General features: G+C 40.4%; 2 protein-coding genes across 3 annotated transcripts in view; one reads left to right on the forward strand and one right to left on the reverse strand.

Annotated features, from left to right (window-relative positions):
• The window catches only part of SLC12A6 (solute carrier family 12 member 6), a 100,092-nt gene extending 88,266 nt beyond the window's left edge, over positions 1-11,826 (forward strand). For both annotated transcript variants that reach the window (XM_080931249.1, XM_080931250.1), the window contains 10 exons: positions 217-336; positions 1,176-1,280; positions 1,597-1,765; positions 3,669-3,864; positions 4,318-4,487; positions 5,769-5,900; positions 6,776-6,883; positions 7,046-7,230; positions 7,731-7,864; positions 9,367-11,826. In XM_080931249.1, coding sequence (XP_080787375.1) covers positions 217-336; positions 1,176-1,280; positions 1,597-1,765; positions 3,669-3,864; positions 4,318-4,487; positions 5,769-5,900; positions 6,776-6,883; positions 7,046-7,230; positions 7,731-7,864; positions 9,367-9,458 — 1,411 coding nt within the window. In that variant the 3' untranslated portion in view covers positions 9,459-11,826. The remainder of the gene's footprint in view (positions 1-216; positions 337-1,175; positions 1,281-1,596; positions 1,766-3,668; positions 3,865-4,317; positions 4,488-5,768; positions 5,901-6,775; positions 6,884-7,045; positions 7,231-7,730; positions 7,865-9,366) is intronic.
• Positions 11,827-11,969: 143 nt separating this feature from the next.
• Positions 11,970-16,475, reverse strand: EMC4 (ER membrane protein complex subunit 4). Its single transcript, XM_080931252.1, has 5 exons — positions 16,279-16,475; positions 15,908-16,022; positions 13,030-13,183; positions 12,670-12,830; positions 11,970-12,256 (listed from the first exon to the last, which is right to left on the reverse strand). Exons 1-5 carry the CDS (start codon positions 16,362-16,364, stop codon positions 12,221-12,223), a joined length of 552 nt encoding a protein of 183 aa, XP_080787378.1. The 5' UTR covers positions 16,365-16,475; the 3' UTR covers positions 11,970-12,220.
• Between the last annotated feature and the right edge of the window lie 727 nt (positions 16,476-17,202).

A 17,202-nucleotide genomic window follows, 5' to 3' on the forward strand; every position in this document is an offset into this window, starting at 1 on the left:
TAATATATTAATATGATATAATTGTGCATTGTATGTTATATATCATATATAAACATTGTTATTATATTAGGTAGATATATTTATTATATGTTATATATGTCTGTGTTATATATATAAACAATCCCCACCATAGTCTAGGAAGAACCCCTCAAACTGGTGTCTTTCCTTGCTGCTTAAGACACCTCTTGATTTATGCTTTTGGTTTTTGTTTTCTAGGGCCCTCTCTTTCATGGGAATGAGTATCTGTCTAGCTCTCATGTTCATTTCTTCTTGGTATTATGCCATCGTAGCTATGGTAATAGCTGGCATGATCTACAAGTACATTGAGTACCAAGGGTGAGTCTGAATTTTACCTTCATCACTGATGAAAGGGGCAGTCCAGAATGGCTTGTTTGGCCATGCATGGTGTCACAGTAGACAGGAGGCTGAAGCAGGAAGGTTGCAGATACAAAGCAAACTGGGCTACATATCAAGATTCTCCCACACCAAAAAGGAAAAGCAATGCTGGGCTGGAGATATGATGGCTGAGTGGTTAGTAGCACTTACTGCTCTTCCACAGGACCATAGTTGGGTTCCCAGAACTCCTCAGGCAGCTCTCAACCCACATGTAACTCCAGCCCCAGAGGATCTGACACCTGTTCTGATCTCTAGAGACACCTGAAGATCCCTGAGCATATCCATACATACACATGCATAACTTTTTAAAGTATAACCCAAATGTGAACAGCTTAGCTAAACTTTCAAGCAGGGGATTATTCCTGAGTAGTGTTGAAATAACCAAAGCCTCAAACAACCTCCAAAAATGAGAATAAACTATATTCTGACTCAGATTACTTTGGCTTTATTTATGTTCCATTATTTTCAAAATCACAATTACAAGTAATTTCCTAATCTAAATTACCATTCCACATATTTGCTTTTTAGTAGATCCACATGGGGTTAAATGAGTAACCCTGGCAGCCTGTCTTGTGGACCAGCTAGCTCTAGGGTGGTTGATCTCACAGTGGGTTTCTCATGCTAGTAAGGGACAACAGATAAACCACAACCACGAGTTTTAATCTTCTGCCTTGTACATATTTTACTGCTAGATTTAGAAAATCCTGTGTTTTATTTTTTTGAACTTCTCCTCACTATACTGTAAACTGACTATCCCTCTTTTTTCTTTTTCTCCGAAGAGCTGAGAAAGAATGGGGCGATGGTATCCGAGGGCTGTCACTCAGTGCCGCCCGCTTCGCTTTACTCCGCCTAGAGGAAGGACCTCCTCACACTAAAAACTGGAGGTAAAGCAATCACAAAGCAGAGCTTAGTAGTGTTTGCCCATAGTTAACACACACAGCTGTGGCTCAGGGAACTGCTGGCAAGTTTTGAACCATCCCTTAACCTTGCTGCTTTACTGTTGTATATTGTTATTTTATTAATATTGGTCAGTTTCAGACAATAATGAGAGCATTCGAAATAACCAAGAACCCTCATCTTTCCACTCCACTGATTCCACCCTTCTGTCAAAGTTGAATGTTTTGTAAGGACCTCCTCGGGTAAAGGACGAAGTTGCATTGTTTCCCACACCCATGTGCCTCCTCCCTCACCTCTTCGCAGGCCTCAGCTGCTTGTGCTGCTAAAACTGGATGAAGATTTACACGTCAAGCACCCTCGCCTCCTCACCTTTGCCTCACAGCTCAAGGCAGGAAAGGGACTCACTATTGTGGGCTCTGTCATCGTGGGGAACTTCCTGGAGAACTATGGTGACGCTCTAGCGGCAGAGCAGGTGAGAGGCACTGTCTCTGGGTCTGTGCTTCTCGAGCATTTGTGCTCTCCAGGCTGACCAGCATTGCTGTCAGGAAAAGGGTAGTGACTCTCTCCCCAAATGGTAAACCTTTTATGTTATCGTATAATAGAAGCTGAAAAATCATTTCATTCCTACTTACTTAAAAATGCTGTTCTGAGCACTCCGAAGATTAAGTTGATCTCTGTGAGTTCAAGGCCAGCCTGGTCTTTGCAGAAAGTACCAAAACTACATAGAGAGACCCTGACTCACAAGACAGATAAAACAAAAGCTTTTTTGTATGTACCCTTGACAAGATTCCTAGGAAATCACAGAATAAAGGATTTGAATGGTATAACAGATGTAAAAAATCAGTTTAAAAAAGTGTATTAATATAAGTGTTTGTTGACCCACTTTGCAACTAAGGTTCAATAATATTTTTAAAAGATTTATCAACTTTTTTCTGATTTTATTGGATATATTTTATTTACATTTAAAATGATATCCCCTTTCCCGGATTCCCCTCCATGATTTATCAACTTATTAAAGTTAAGTTCAAACAGAAAGGTCTCAGATTTCTAAGTCACACCTTTCCCTGTGTGTAAGACCTAGGCCGCCAACTTAGTGCTGACTTTTGAATAATCATGTGCCCTCAAACAGGAGCCAGAATAGATACCTACTCTTCCCAGTTAAAGCATTACCTGTGAGATTATCAATAAATATAATTCCTAGTTAGACTCCAACTGTGAAATTATGTTGATATTTATTTGGCTGTGGAGAAGGATCCTAAATCTTATACCAGCAATGGCAAAGGTGACTTTTCTTTTTACCACCTTTTGTATGGAATCAAGAGAACTTAGTTTGCTATTTCTGGTGTGCAGTGCAGGTTCTGTATAAAGATGTGTTTGTTCTAATACTGGCAATGATGGAACTAATCCTGTTGTTTAGGGAAACTGTCAGCTGTCAATAAATTATTAGTGGATTTTATTTCAAGTATGGACTGCTCTTACAGAGAACCTGCCTTTGGTTCCCAGGACCCATGTTGGGCAGCTAGCTTATAACTGCCTATAACTCTAGCTCCAGGGAGTCCAACTCCTACACACACACACACACACACACACACACACACACACACACACACACACACACAATCAATTTTTAAAACTAATCTTTTTTAGAAAACTAGAAATTTTAGAAACATTAACCCAAGTGACAAAAAATAATTTTTCAAAAAGAATATGGCCACAAATGAAAAGCCCCACCCTAGATAACCACTGACTTAATTTGTGGTTTGGGAAAATCATACTCATTTTGTACATCATTATTACTTTTCCAACAAAGGAGTAAGCTAAGAAGAAATTGGCATAAGATGTTATCTATCTCTAAGTTAGCTTGACTAATTGCAGCACTGATAATTTAAATGCAGGTGTCCTTACCATTGAAAAGTCACAATAAATATAAGAAGAGCGAAGGGGGGAGGGGGAACCTTATCTGGAAAAATTCTAAAGTGAAAGTTACAGGGTTATTAGATTAGGTTTCTTGAAAAATAAGTCAGGGCATGCCTGGGATATGGTATTTACACTAGTGGACCTGCCCTGTCAATCAAACCATGTGTGGTATTCACTTTTTGGACATCCCTGTGCTCAGTGCTTCACCTGAAAGGGAAGCATGCAGAATAGAGGGAAAGGAGAGAGCTACAATGAGGACAGCCAGCTACAGATACAAATACAGATGATATAGACAAAGCAAAAGCAAAACAAAAATGACACTTCACTGAACACACTTCATGAAGTTTTCTGGAGAGTCTTATGTAGAATTTGGGGAGAGATGGAAAAACAGAAGCTAGACAGAATAACAAGTTTAAAGGTCCAGGTAAAGCAGTTGAAGAGTTTTGTATCTTTTTCAGACCATCAAGCACCTAATGGAGGCAGAAAAGGTAAAAGGCTTCTGTCAGCTGGTGGTGGCTGCCAAGCTGAAAGAGGGCATTTCACATCTCATCCAGTCCTGTGGCCTTGGAGGCATGAAGCACAACACAGTGGTGATGGGCTGGCCCAACGGCTGGCGTCAGAGTGAAGATGCTCGTGCTTGGAAGACTTTCATTGGTACAATGTCCTGTATTAACCTGAGGGCCCAGAAAGGAGACTAAGTTAAATCTTTCACCCTAACCCTGTCCTTAAGTAGAGTCCATTCGATGAAACATACTGTTGAGATAGCCACCTAAAAACTAGTAACCTGGTGGTAACCTGCCTTCATCCTTACATTTATGTCCACAAAGTATCTGTGTTCCACAGGAACTAGAAAGACTATCTTTCTTCAGACTCTGACAAATTCATGTGTTAAATATGTAGTGTTACCATAACCACGGTTCCCCATTCAATTAGTATGTCCCCAGACTTCAGTGACTCACCTCTGCTTCTTAGTACAGTGTAATGTATTATGTCAATAGGACACATTATTCAAAGAAATGTCAATGAGTGTTACCTTCCTTTCCTGATATAGTAGGAAGCAAAGCCCAGAGATTGTTTGCATATCCCAATTCGCTTTTCTCTCCACAGGCACAGTTCGAGTGACAACTGCTGCCCATCTAGCCCTGCTGGTGGCTAAAAATGTCTCCTTCTTTCCCAGCAATGTGGAACAATTTTCTGAGGGCAACATTGATGTTTGGTGGATTGTGCATGATGGGGGCATGCTCATGCTATTACCATTCCTACTGAAACAGCACAAGGTATTCTGGACCACTCTCTTTACTACAGTAGTGGTGGGACTTAAAATCTGAAGAGGCAGGGCATATTCTTGGCTGTCCCATAGTCCCAGCTCCAGCCTTATGAGAACTAGAGTGGATTTAAGGTTTTAATTTTTAATACTACTTTGTTATATTTTATACCAATCCACCTTAAGTGAATTCCTACAAGCTTACTAAAATTCCTATGTAAGTGTTTGGAAAGAACAAAAAAACCAGAAAAACCAAATACAAGAATGCATCAGTTTCAGGTAGTCCTGACTGTCCTGGACCTTGTAGAACAGGCTGCCCTTGAACTCAGAGATCCACTTGCCTTTGTCTCCTGAGTGCTGGGATTAAAGATGTGTGCCACCATACCCAGCTCTCTATTAAATTTGTATGGTATCATTGCTGTGCTGCTTGAATAAAGCACTCAGTGTACCCTGAGTGAGGATATATAGGTTTTCCCTCCCTATATGAAGCCAGCAGATGTTCTGCAGTGGACAGCAGTTTGGTGTCCCTCTAAATCAGTTCTGACATAATTGTGTGTAAGTAGCATTCTATCCATTGTAGATTGATGATCAGTCTTCAACTATCTTTCTGTATTTTAGGGATGCTGACTGCAAGCCCTGATTATTCTACCCATGCTTTTGACTTAAGGGTTTACATGCCTCCCTTCCAAGATAGTTCATTTACTGGATATGCTTACTGAATCCAGAGAAAACTGTTGCATTTACTGGTTTGTAATTTTAAAACATTAGGAAAGATACAGATAAGGAGATGTACAGGGCATAGAGGCAAGGAGTTTGTGTCCCTTGCTGGCATGCACGGTTTTCCAGGAACTACCTGATGCCCAGTTGTTATCCAGAATTTCCCTAAAGTTCAGTCTCGTAGGGTTTTTATGGAGGCTCTCATACATAGGGCTAACTCACAAATCATCCACATTTGGTGGTCAATTCCACCCTCAGTCCCTCTTTCCTTCCAAGGATTTTGCAAGTTATGTGCCAGGAGTCAGGGACAAAAAACAATTTTATAAACTACATGAGCAAATTTTTCCTTAGTAATGAAATTAAGAACCTAAAACTGTAATGAAAACAAGAACTTAAAATGGTAATGTGCTAGTAATCCCACCACTCAGAAGGCCAAGCCAGGGTATCAGTCTGATCAGGAATCGAGGAATACTTGATTCTACAGCAAGGTCATTCCAGACATTAATGTCACCTTTTAAGAAATCACGTTTTCCCCTCCTGCATCTAATTTTTCCATGTACACATGGCATTATGTCAGGTTTGGCGAAAATGCAGCATAAGGATCTTCACAGTAGCCCAACTAGAAGACAACAGTATCCAGATGAAGAAGGACCTGGCTACCTTCCTGTATCATCTGCGCATTGAGGCCGAAGTGGAAGTGGTGGAGATGGTGAGTAGGGTTTGAAATAAAAAAGACTAACACTCCTTCAACCCTAGCTTTCTGCCTAGAATGTAGTTTAGGAGGTTACTCAGCAATGTGTGCTTTAATCACCTAGGCCTAACAAAACCCTAAATAACTGACCTAAGTAAGTAGACCGTGTAAATATTTGCAACTGATTTTTTTTAATTTGCTTCATTTTTAAAACTTTACATTTTTATTACAGACTTTGTGTGTGTGTGTGTGTGTGTGTGTGTATCAGAGGATGATATACAGGAGTCAGTTTTTCCTTCTGGCATGTGAATCTCTTGAACCTAAATTTGGAGTATTTGTGGCAGCAAGTGCCTTTATCCATAGGGTCATCCTCTTTCTACTCCTGGGGTTGCTTTTTGTTTGCTTTGTTATTTATTACACAGTTCCTAGTGGGTCCCAAATTCTTAGCTACTTAGTTTATTAATATTTAATTCATGCTAAAAAGTCACACAACTAGTTTTCTCTGTTTTGTTTCAATAATTTAATAATTAGATCATAGAAAAAAATCAAAGTCTCTGTATAAATCCCAAACCATGTAGGAGAGAAAGGTTGCTGTGGTGGCAGTTCTTCTGAATTAGGTCATGTGCAAAAATAAAAATGGGGGAGGAAGGCTAGAGAGACGGCTCAGTGGGAAGAGCATTAGCAACTCTTCTGGAAGACCCAGGTTAAATTCCCAGCACCCACGTGACAGCTCACAACTCTCTGTAACTCCAGTTTGAGGGGATCTGACACCCCCACACAGACATACATACAGACAAAACACAAATGCACACAAAATAAAAATAATAAATTAAAAAAAAACAAAAATGCGTGGTTAACTCTTCTTTGTGCCTACTTTGTGCTGTCTGTGGCAGCATGACAGTGACATATCTGCCTATACGTATGAGCGCACCCTGATGATGGAGCAGAGGTCCCAGATGCTTCGGCACATGCGGCTGTCCAAGACAGAACGAGACAGAGAGGTAAGACCTTGCTGAATTGACCTGATCTTGTCCTGTGAGGCCAATCAGTGATATAAGAAGACACTTTGTTCTCCTTTTTCTCAATCACTCAATATAGCCTGTCTTCAAAACATTTAAGCATGAGAAAAAGAACATTGAAAATAACTGTTTGACCTTCTCCAGGCACAGCTGGTGAAAGACCGAAACTCAATGCTTCGGCTTACTAGCATTGGCTCTGATGAGGATGAAGAGACAGAAACTTACCAAGAGAAGGTGCACATGACTTGGACCAAGGATAAATACATGGCATCCCGGGGGCAAAAGGTCAAGTCAATGGAAGGATTCCAGGACCTACTTAATATGCGTCCGTGAGTATTTCCACTCACAATATCCTATTATACAGTATCCTATATTACAGTATCCTATAATACAGTATCCTGGATGGTGGTACATGTGTGACTACCTGAACACAGTCACAAAGCATGCTCCCCAATTTTAAATACTGGATACAAGCTAACCATTTTTCTCCTCACATAGTTCATTTCTATATTATTTGTCTATTATTATAAAATAGGCAAACAGAATGGGAAAACTAGGCCATCGATTTAACAGCTTGTTAGGTAAAGGTCCTTGTTGCCAAGCCTTAGTACCTGAATTCGATCACCAGGACTCACCTCTTGTAAATTGGCAGAAGTGGAACCAACTCCCAAAAAGCTGCCTTCCTACCTTTAAAGAAAACTAGAGATGTTAATATAACAAAAATTATCATATTATCCACAGTCAAATGAAAAAGCTCTGGGCCTCAAAATAAAGAGAATTTAAACTGGTTTTCCTTGTGCCTTAACTATTGGATTTCTTCCCCACTCAGGGACCAGTCGAATGTGAGACGGATGCATACAGCAGTGAAGCTCAATGAAGTTATAGTTAACAAATCCCATGAAGCAAAGTTGGTTTTGTTGAATATGCCAGGACCACCCCGAAACCCTGAAGGCGATGAAAACTGTATCCTTTCCAAGAGTGAAGCTGCCAATGGGAAAAAATTCATCTCAAGACAGCTAGTTAGTGGTTAAAGTTTCCTTCTCTAAGGAGGAGCTAAATGTTAATGTCATAGGTAGGGATGCTCCCAAAGTTGTGAGATTAATTGATCAGGAAGCTGAAGCAGCAGATTATGTTCTCTCGGAAACCCAAGTATACTAAGGTGGTAAGTTTGCAATATGACTTGTAATTCTCAGTGATAAACCTAAAGGCAGAATTCCCACATCCATTGTCCCTTTCAAGATCCTCACTCTGCAAGGCTGCTTTCTTTTGGATGGAGTTAGGTAAGAAGCCCTTGAGACTTGTTAATGGAAGTGAGAAAAAGACAAAGGACTCTTCGTCATCCTGTAGCCTGTATGTGGGTATGTGGAGGTCAGAGGGAAACCTTTGAGTCAGTCAGACTCAAGCCACTAGGCTTGCACAGCAGGTGTCTTCACCTGCTCCCCCCAATCCCCACAAGCCTTTTCTTTTCCATGTATGTTTCTTGATTGTTTGAGTAGTTAGTAGTGACCATGGAGGTCTGAAGAGATTGTTTGACTTTCTAGAACTGAGTCATAAGCCACTACATGCTGGGCACTCATACCTGAGTCTTCTACAAGAATATTGAGTGCTCTTAACTATTGAGACATTTCTCTAAGCACTTAAAACATTTTATTTATACCAGGCATGGTGACTCACCCTTAATCCCAGCACTGGAGAGGCAGAGGCAGTGTACACAATGTGTTTCAGGCCAGCTAGTGTTATTCAATAAGCTGTCTCAAAAGCATTCCTGTGTGTGTGTATGTGTGTGCTTTGAGTACTCACTCATTCCCAGAAACTGAGCTCAGGTTGTCTGGCTTATACAAATGCTTTTAACAGTGGAACCATCTCACTGTTAACTCAGTTTTAAATCACATTTAGAAAATGAAAAATACAGGCTGGAGCTGTCGCTCAATGATAGAATGTTTGCCTAACATGCATGAGGCTCCTGGTTCAGATCCAGTACTTGGAGAAAGGAAACAAATAAAAATGTCTTATATTAAATATACAAAGAGTCTAGATTCCAGGATTAATTCATAAGTTTAAAATAGAATCCAATTCCAGGCTTAGTGGTGCAAGCCTATAATCTCAGGAAATTTTTTAAATGTCTACCTGGGTCCACAGCTAGTCAAGATCAGCCTGGGCAATGTAGTAAGACCCTGTCTCAGAATTTTAAAAAATTAAAATCAGAGAGAGTGGAGCAGCTGTACATAGTAGGGTGTTTGCCTAGCAAGCACAAGGCCCTAGATCTACTGCATAGCATTGCTGAATGAATGAGTAGGTGGGTACATAAATGGATATTAAGTTAAGTTCAGGCCTTTCCTATTCAGACTACATAGTTAAGAAAAGCGTGCTGAGTTTGCAGGTCTATGATCAAGTAAACTTAGATTACTGATACCAGGTCATAAAGTACACTATTTATCTTCCGATTTCCTTGACAACTTCTGAAGACATGGAATTTCTAGAAGTACTCACTGAGGGATTAGAGCGAGTCCTCCTCGTCCGGGGTGGTGGCAGTGAAGTCATCACCATTTACTCATAATCAGCTGTGGGAGATTCTGCGTGGTCTGACCTCCCCTAGGACTCACCGTCCATGGAGATGACAGCTCTTTCCTACCACTCCCACTCTATTCTTGCAGAGCTGAGCCCCAACTATGCTCTTGGCTGCAACATGATCTGCCGTCCCAGCAGAAGCAAATATTCCCTCAACAGCAGATTGGTCAAGTCCTAAAAGCTATTTCTATGGCAGGAGAAGGCAAGTCAAAATTAACAAGCTAAGCCAAAGGGAACCTTTTGGCACACAGAAGGTAATGTTAGTAAAACATATGCTAGAAATTTAACTAACAACAGAAAGCAAGTTAATATCTAACATTCAGGATGAATTTCAGAAGACACAGGTCAGTGAGCACTAGAAAGTTAACAGGCAGTTAAGCTTCACCTTAGTAAAAAATGAGTTACCATTATAGATAGTCTGCAGCAAGCCAGGATGAAAACAAAGGATACTGATACACAAAACCTGAAACACAGCTGCAGCCTCTACTTCCTCAAAACTTAGATTCCCCCATGTTTTATTGTCTGTACTGTACCATTGTATATTTTAACTGTCTTTGTTTTAAAACCCATTTCTGTGGCCATAATGCAAACAGTAGTGTTACTACAGAAATGTTTTTTGAAAGGTAAAAACATTTTTTCAGGTTTTCAAGTTGCTGAACTAAGGGGATTCCAAAGAGTGCCTATTAAAATGTATAGAAACACAGTGGTTAGCTATGCAACACAAAGCACACAAGCTATTATCTAAGAAATGTGGGTTGTTATGCAGTTAACCAGAAGGGTCTCTTCTACTCTTAGTAGGCATTGATCTAACAAAAAACGCCCAGAAGGAAGAGACACTAGGGCTGTCATGCCACCTCCAAGGCCCCAGGGTTCAGAGGGGTTCAGCAGTGGAACTGGGGGTGTAAAAGCCATACCCTTTCCACTGTGCCAAAATCATCTGCCTACATTGGCAGACAGGTTTGCTTCGGTCTGACGCAAGCACCCTTTCTTTCACAAGAAATCAAATCTGTGGCCTCTTCACCAAAGCCATAGTACAGATTTGAGGCACTCCATACTCTGAGCTGAGCTTTACCTGCTTAAATATTATTATTCATTCTGACTCCAGAAACTTGGCTCTGAAACAAGTGGTTTGCTGAGCCAGTGATCTGGTGTCTTGGTTTTGTTTTCAAAAAGCTCTAAATGTGCCAAGGAAATACCTGTGCAAGCTCAGATTCTTTTTTTTTTTTTTCTTTCTAATTTACTGATCACAAATACTTGGCTTACCAGCATAGGCAGCCTTTGTGGCTGAGCAGTATTTTCAAGTATGTGAAACCTCCATATCCTTTACAAGATAGTTACTTAAGTGTCCTCTGACTTACATTCATGGCTGCTTTTAAATTTCCTCTCATTGCTGGTAAACTGTGCCACTCTGCACACCCTGTAGGACAAGGACACTCAGAATTCAACCCAAGCAGAAGAAAGCTTAAGAAGCTGTCATATGGTTTGTTCTTCATCCTCCCAGGCCCCCTTGAGGTAGCAGAAGATTCAGAATGTTTTTCCTTTGCCGCCTGCAGAGGGTAGAAACTGTTTAGTTCTCTTTCCAGCACTCCATACTTGAGTATAATCCCCTAGGCTCCAAGGCATTAACTGCCCATTCTGTAAAAGCCAGCCTGCCCAGGAACTGCCTAACACATCTATCCCGACCAAAGTGATACATACTTTTGCCATATCAAACAAGCACGGGAAGAGAATACTAAGGTTAACTTTTAGAAAAGCTGTTTGTGGTTAGAGCTACACAAGAATCTTCAGAGGGTAAGAGAATAGTGGCTATAATAGCTATCACTTGAGTCCCTGAGACAAAAATCACTGTTACATGGAAAAATGGTTAGTAGGCCAGATTTATACTCATCTGTCTAGAACATTTCATGTCTCTGTGTTGCTTATGTTGTCTGTCTGCAAAGTGTCTTATCTCTTTAATCACTGCAAATAAAGCAATACTGAAAACTTGAGAGAGAAAATGCACCTTAGGGGAAGGGGCCAAATGTTTCTAGAAGGAAGAGGAAGACCTTCTCCTGCCTTCTTATAAGACCCAGCTTTTGTGTCTTACCTATGAGTCTAGCAGGGCAGGCTGTAACATTTGTTCTCCCTAACTGGCCCTCAGCCTTTCATAGTTACATTAAAAGCTGGAGTTTGAATTGCAGGGCCTGCTTGACAGGTGCCGGCTTCCTCATGGCAGAGGAAAAGTTGCTGCTTTTCATCTTGTTTCCTCCTTTTCTTGTGGCCCCAAGGATCCTACCAATCCTCATTCCCCCTAAATGTTAAAAAAAAAAAATTACTTATTGTGGATATTAAGTTACACTGTAAGCATATTTACATGCTCTTTCTTTTCTGGTTTTCTTTTCATCATGTATAATTTGAATCCAGTGGTAGTTTCTCACATCTTCCAAAAAAAGTCTGCTTATGTGATATAGAAGTGAAATATTAAAATAGACTTAAGGGGAACGTATGAAACATTAAAGCATTGTTCTCAGCCACTTAATTTATTGAGACGAGATGCTGCTGCTCAGCGGCTGCGATTCTCTTGTTTACATAGAGTCTGGTCTTGTTTGTTGCTCTGTGCTGGGAACATAAATAAAGTTTTCTACATTATTTTCAGTCATAAGTTGTGCTATAGTCTCTTCTCTGCTGTAACATGCATGATTAAGTAAGGATGTTTAGGAGTCAACAGCTTAAAATGCAAATGAGGTCCATATACACGGTGCTTTCTCAGATTCACAGAAGTAGTCCTCCACCACTGAACTCCATTCTCTAAAAAGAGAAACAGTAAAGTAGTGAATTGCAAACAACTTCTTAGTCAGTCAGTTACTTAATCACACGCTCTGCCATACATGACCTTGTAACTTCCAAACTCCTGTAAACTTCCAAACCTTAGTTACTTAAGAAATGAGCACTTGGGTCAGTGAGAGTGCTCAGAGGGGAAGGGCACTTGCTGCCAAGCTTGGTGACCCATGTTTTCAGTCAGAAGTTCTGCTATAGCTTCTTTTCTGCCAGCTAACTTGCAGAAGCAAGTTGTTCTCTGACCTCCAAACACACACACACACAGCACAAAGAGAGGCATGCAATAAAAAAGAAATGAACCCTTAATATCAACTCTAATTCTCTACATCAAGTCAACTAGCTATTCACTGTACGTCCTATCTGAAATTTAACTTTAACCATACCTCAGGGGGCTCAATAAAGGCTAGCCAGTCTGATGCATGTGTAGGCAACAGTCCCATGGACTGACACTTGTAAACAGCCAATGCCAAACCCATCAGGTTCCCAATGAGATAGACCAAACCTTGAAGAAACTTCTGACTTGAACTCTCCAGCATCTTGAAAGCTGTTGGGATTAACAGACATTGCCAACACTGTTTTTCTCCCAATATGAAACTCTGAATTTATTTATACAGACCCAAAATAAGATTATAAATGGTACCATTACTACCACCACCAAAATACCCTCTAGCCAAAAATATGCTAAAGAATTTGCCTTCAATCCTTAGCACCCACGGAATGATTATTATTTTATGAATACTTACTGGCTGAAATGGCCATAAGTGCTTGAATGGGTCTCCAGGCCATCATACACACCATCATTGTAGGGAAGATGGAAATGGTATTGCCTGCCATGTACATGATGAAGAGATTCATGGGAATCTGTTTGAGGGGACCCAGGGCGATGTCCCAGCAGCGCTAAAATAAACACATGGTTTAAGCCTCTGATCACTGCCCTTCAGTCTCACGTTGACTATATGATTGCTGCTTAAGTCAAGTGAATAGAAGCTTCAGTTCTCTGCTAGACTGAACCGACTTTAGCTCCACCACCTCTTCAGGTTGCTACAAGTTCCTCTACTACTCTACCACCACACTTGTCCCTATAAAAACTTTCTGGGGATCTTTTGATTTTCAAGATCGTTCCTCTGTGCAGACCTGGCCGTCCTGGAACTCCCTCTGTAAGCCAAGCTGGTCTCAAACTCAGAAACCTGCCTGCCTCTGCCTCCCAAGTACAGAGATTAAAGGTGTGTGTCACCACTGCCCAACAAGTTTTGAGAAATTTATAATCTTTTTGTTACTTGAGACAAGATCCTGTTATGTCCAGGTTGACCTCCAACTTGAAATCTTTCTTTGTAATATCCTCCAAAACTAGCAGGATTGTAGATATGCACCACAATACCTAGCTAGAAATTCGTGATCTGAAGACTCGGCATCTATTTTATGAAAGTCAAAGAACAAGCTAAAGGATTTTAAGAAGAAAAAATGAGAGATCACAAAGATAAGATTGTCTTTTTGCAAGATTGTAAATTCAATTTCTGACAAATTAGAGAGGGGAGAAGACAACGCTTTTGCCCAGAGGAAAGGGGGTAGCTTTATAGATCCTGCAGGCATTACACTTGCCATTATAATAAACTCTTTGACTATTTGAAATTTTAGGAAATGAATACATTCCTAAAGACATGACTTAAATTGCATAAGAAAAAGGAAAACAGGGCCATGGCAGTTAGTAAAGCTGACCCTATAATTAAGCCTAGATCACTTCGATTGGCAAATTCTAACCATTTAAAGCTAAAAATACAAGTCTTATACAAACTCCTTTGGAAGGAAACAAATCAAAACTAAAAATTCTACAATTGAAATTCCATAATTACCCAAACCTTAAAAGACCATTATGAGAAATGTGTGTATGCATGTGTATTTATGAATATATACAAAATAAGCGTTACTTATGAATCTAAATGTAAAATCTTAACAAAAGCACTGGAGAGATGACTTAGTGTCTAAAAAGTACTTGTTGCTTTTTCAAGGGGACTGATGTTTGGTTCCTAGTACTCACATGGTGGCTCATGTAGTGCTGGGAGATCCAATACCTTCTAACCTCTGAAAGCTCTAGGCATACACAATACACAATATGTGCAGACAAAACACTGATATGCATAAAATAAATCTAAAAAAAAAATAATCCTAACAAAGTATAAATCTAAGAATAGCCATAACTATTTTGAGTATACACATTAAAAAAAACAGCCATATTTGTAAATAACTCTGTAGAACACAGAATTGTTATAGAAGCATTTTATGATCTGCCCTCTAAAAATACTATCATTTAATAACTTATAATATAATCATATTATACTTTGATGTAACAAAATAAAACATCATGAGAAATGATTGTTAATAACTGTCATTTTCATATTATAAAAATGGAATGTATGCATTCCATGGAATAAAAGTTATTTATTCAGCAATATTAAGACTGCAAGGAAAGTATAAAAAGGAAGGAAAATGTCAAGCACCCTCTAAACACTTAGGACACGCTTCTATAAAATTCCTGCTAATACAGTTTACAAGAGTGCTAAGATGCTAAATGACATAAGCCATGTGATATGTTCATAACATATAATGAAACAGTAGCACATGGAGAGGACTGACTATAATATTAGGGAGACCCCAAAGGGAGGACTAAGCAAGTCATGAAGGAATCCAGAGGAAGAGCATTCTACGAATACAGAACAAACACAAAAAGCAAACAAGGGGAATCTGGTTTCCTTACAGAGCAGCAAGGAAATTATTATGACTAGAATAAACAAATTTAAAAATGGAAGACTGGCCACAGATGCTACAAGGAGTCCGACTGGCACATGCAGAGTTGTGTCTAATACTAAAAACACTTGGTTTTCATGCTGAATGAACATGGAATTTTAAGACTGATGTTGATGTTGAGTAGGGATGATCTGGCATGTTTCAAAGGGATCATTTTTGATGGCTATGCTTGGTGACTACAAGGGGGGGCAGGGTAGGACATAACACATTATAGAACTCTATACAGAAGGGGATACTGAGAATTTGAGAAGGGAGAGACTTGAAAATAGGTCTCTTTCAAAACTAGTGGTTTCATTGCCAGTATACACTCTTAAAGACCTCCTAGAAAACATTTGGTAATGTTGGAAACATCTTTAGCTCACACAATTCTGGAACGACATAATGGTACCTAATGTGTAGAGATCAGGTGTACTAAACATGTTGCAGTAAGTACCCAGCATAATTCTCCCCAATTAAAAAAAAAAAAAAAAGTACTTAGCCCCCAAAAGAAAACAGTGCTGAGGTTGTAAAACCATGCTTTATTTTAAATAGAGGGATGGAGGGTCAGTTAATATATGATGATTAGTCTACGGCTGGTGATGTGACATTTGGGAGTCAGTAAGAAATGATAGCAGGATTGGGATGTTTTGAAGGTAAAAGTAACACAATATCCTAACACACTGAAATTATGTCAGGGAACGTATATGTAAGATCCTGTAATACGAATCTTAAGCAGTGTGGCTCTCAAACACTCAGGTAATGACCAGTGTTGCACCTCTACTCCAGAGAGGTGAGACAGGACTGGCCCAAATGCTACAGTCACATCTAATACCGCTGTACCTTCTCCACCAGGATCCGGTCGGTCTCTTGCACGCTGGTATCAGGCACTTGCTTGTCCAAGTAACCGACTGGATACAGTGAGTCTCCCTGTCCACTGCCCCGGTCACTTCGGCCCCTAAAGAACCAAACCAAATCAAGAAACTAAAACTGCGACTTCCACAGAATGCGTCAATTCCCAGCCTACTGGGGGGGGGGGGGGAGGGCTAAAAGATCCTTGGGGGAAAATAGCTTCCACAGCACAAACGCTTCTCAGGTAACATCTGTGTACCACCCACTCGGGTCGGAGACTTACACCTGAGGCCCAGGTCCCCTGGATTCTCGGGCTGTTCTAAGGTAAGACTCAGACACCGAGCTTCACTCAAGAGACGCACCTGCTGCCTCCTCCCGGTCCACTCAGCTCAATGGCCCATTTGAACCGCCGGCCCCGGTTAGCCACCAGACCCCCCTGGGTCGTCATGACGGCTGCCGCTGGTTAAAGTACCGTCACCCTCCAGCTGCGTTCCGCTCGTAGGAACTAGCGGTGATTGTAAGCGCTCCGACTTCCTCGCTTTCGTCGCAGTGTACTTCCGGCGCATAATGTGAACGTCACGCGTTCCCGGAAGCTTGCTGTCGGGAATACAGAAGATAGAGTACCTGGATTTAGAAAATACTCACTTCGACCCGATATTTCTCACTTGTGCTCTGGTCTCTTAGGTATACGTCGCCGACCTGGAGTGAAGTCCTAAATGAGAAGAATTGAAGCCAAGAAAAGCACGAAACTGAAGTCCTTTTTTTTATCCTTGGGTCATCCGGAATTGGGTGACCTTGAGAGTATGTGTCCACCTGTTGCACGAGTAATATATTTGTTATGTTGTTGTTCTTGTTTAAATGTTTTTTTTCATTTAGTTCGCAAACTAACAATGAGGTAGACACTGGGAATGGAAAGATAAAGTGCATTCGGGATTTAACTGATTTTTAATTCCTTTCACTGCTTACTGTGCCTCGTGAACTAGGTTTAATTCGTTGCTCCACCTGCCTCGTGCAAAAGGATGGATAGTCGCCTAACTTTGCCCTTGTAATATTAAATAGGACCTGTAACCTAGACCTAATTTTTTATCATTCCTGGAAAATGGAGCTTATATTCAGTGGCTTGTCTATATTGTTAGCCTATTACTGGAAAGTTATTTCCGCCCTCTCACCCCTTTAATAATTCAGTGCTAGTCTGAAAATCATTTAAGACATCTATTCCTATTGTATTAGGAGTGGAATTGCTACATCAAAGAATATGTACATTTTAAAATAATTATTTTAAGTGC

Source organism: Micromys minutus (assembly GCF_963924665.1).
Source record: "Micromys minutus genome assembly, chromosome: 17".
NCBI lineage: Eukaryota > Metazoa > Chordata > Mammalia > Rodentia > Muridae > Micromys > Micromys minutus.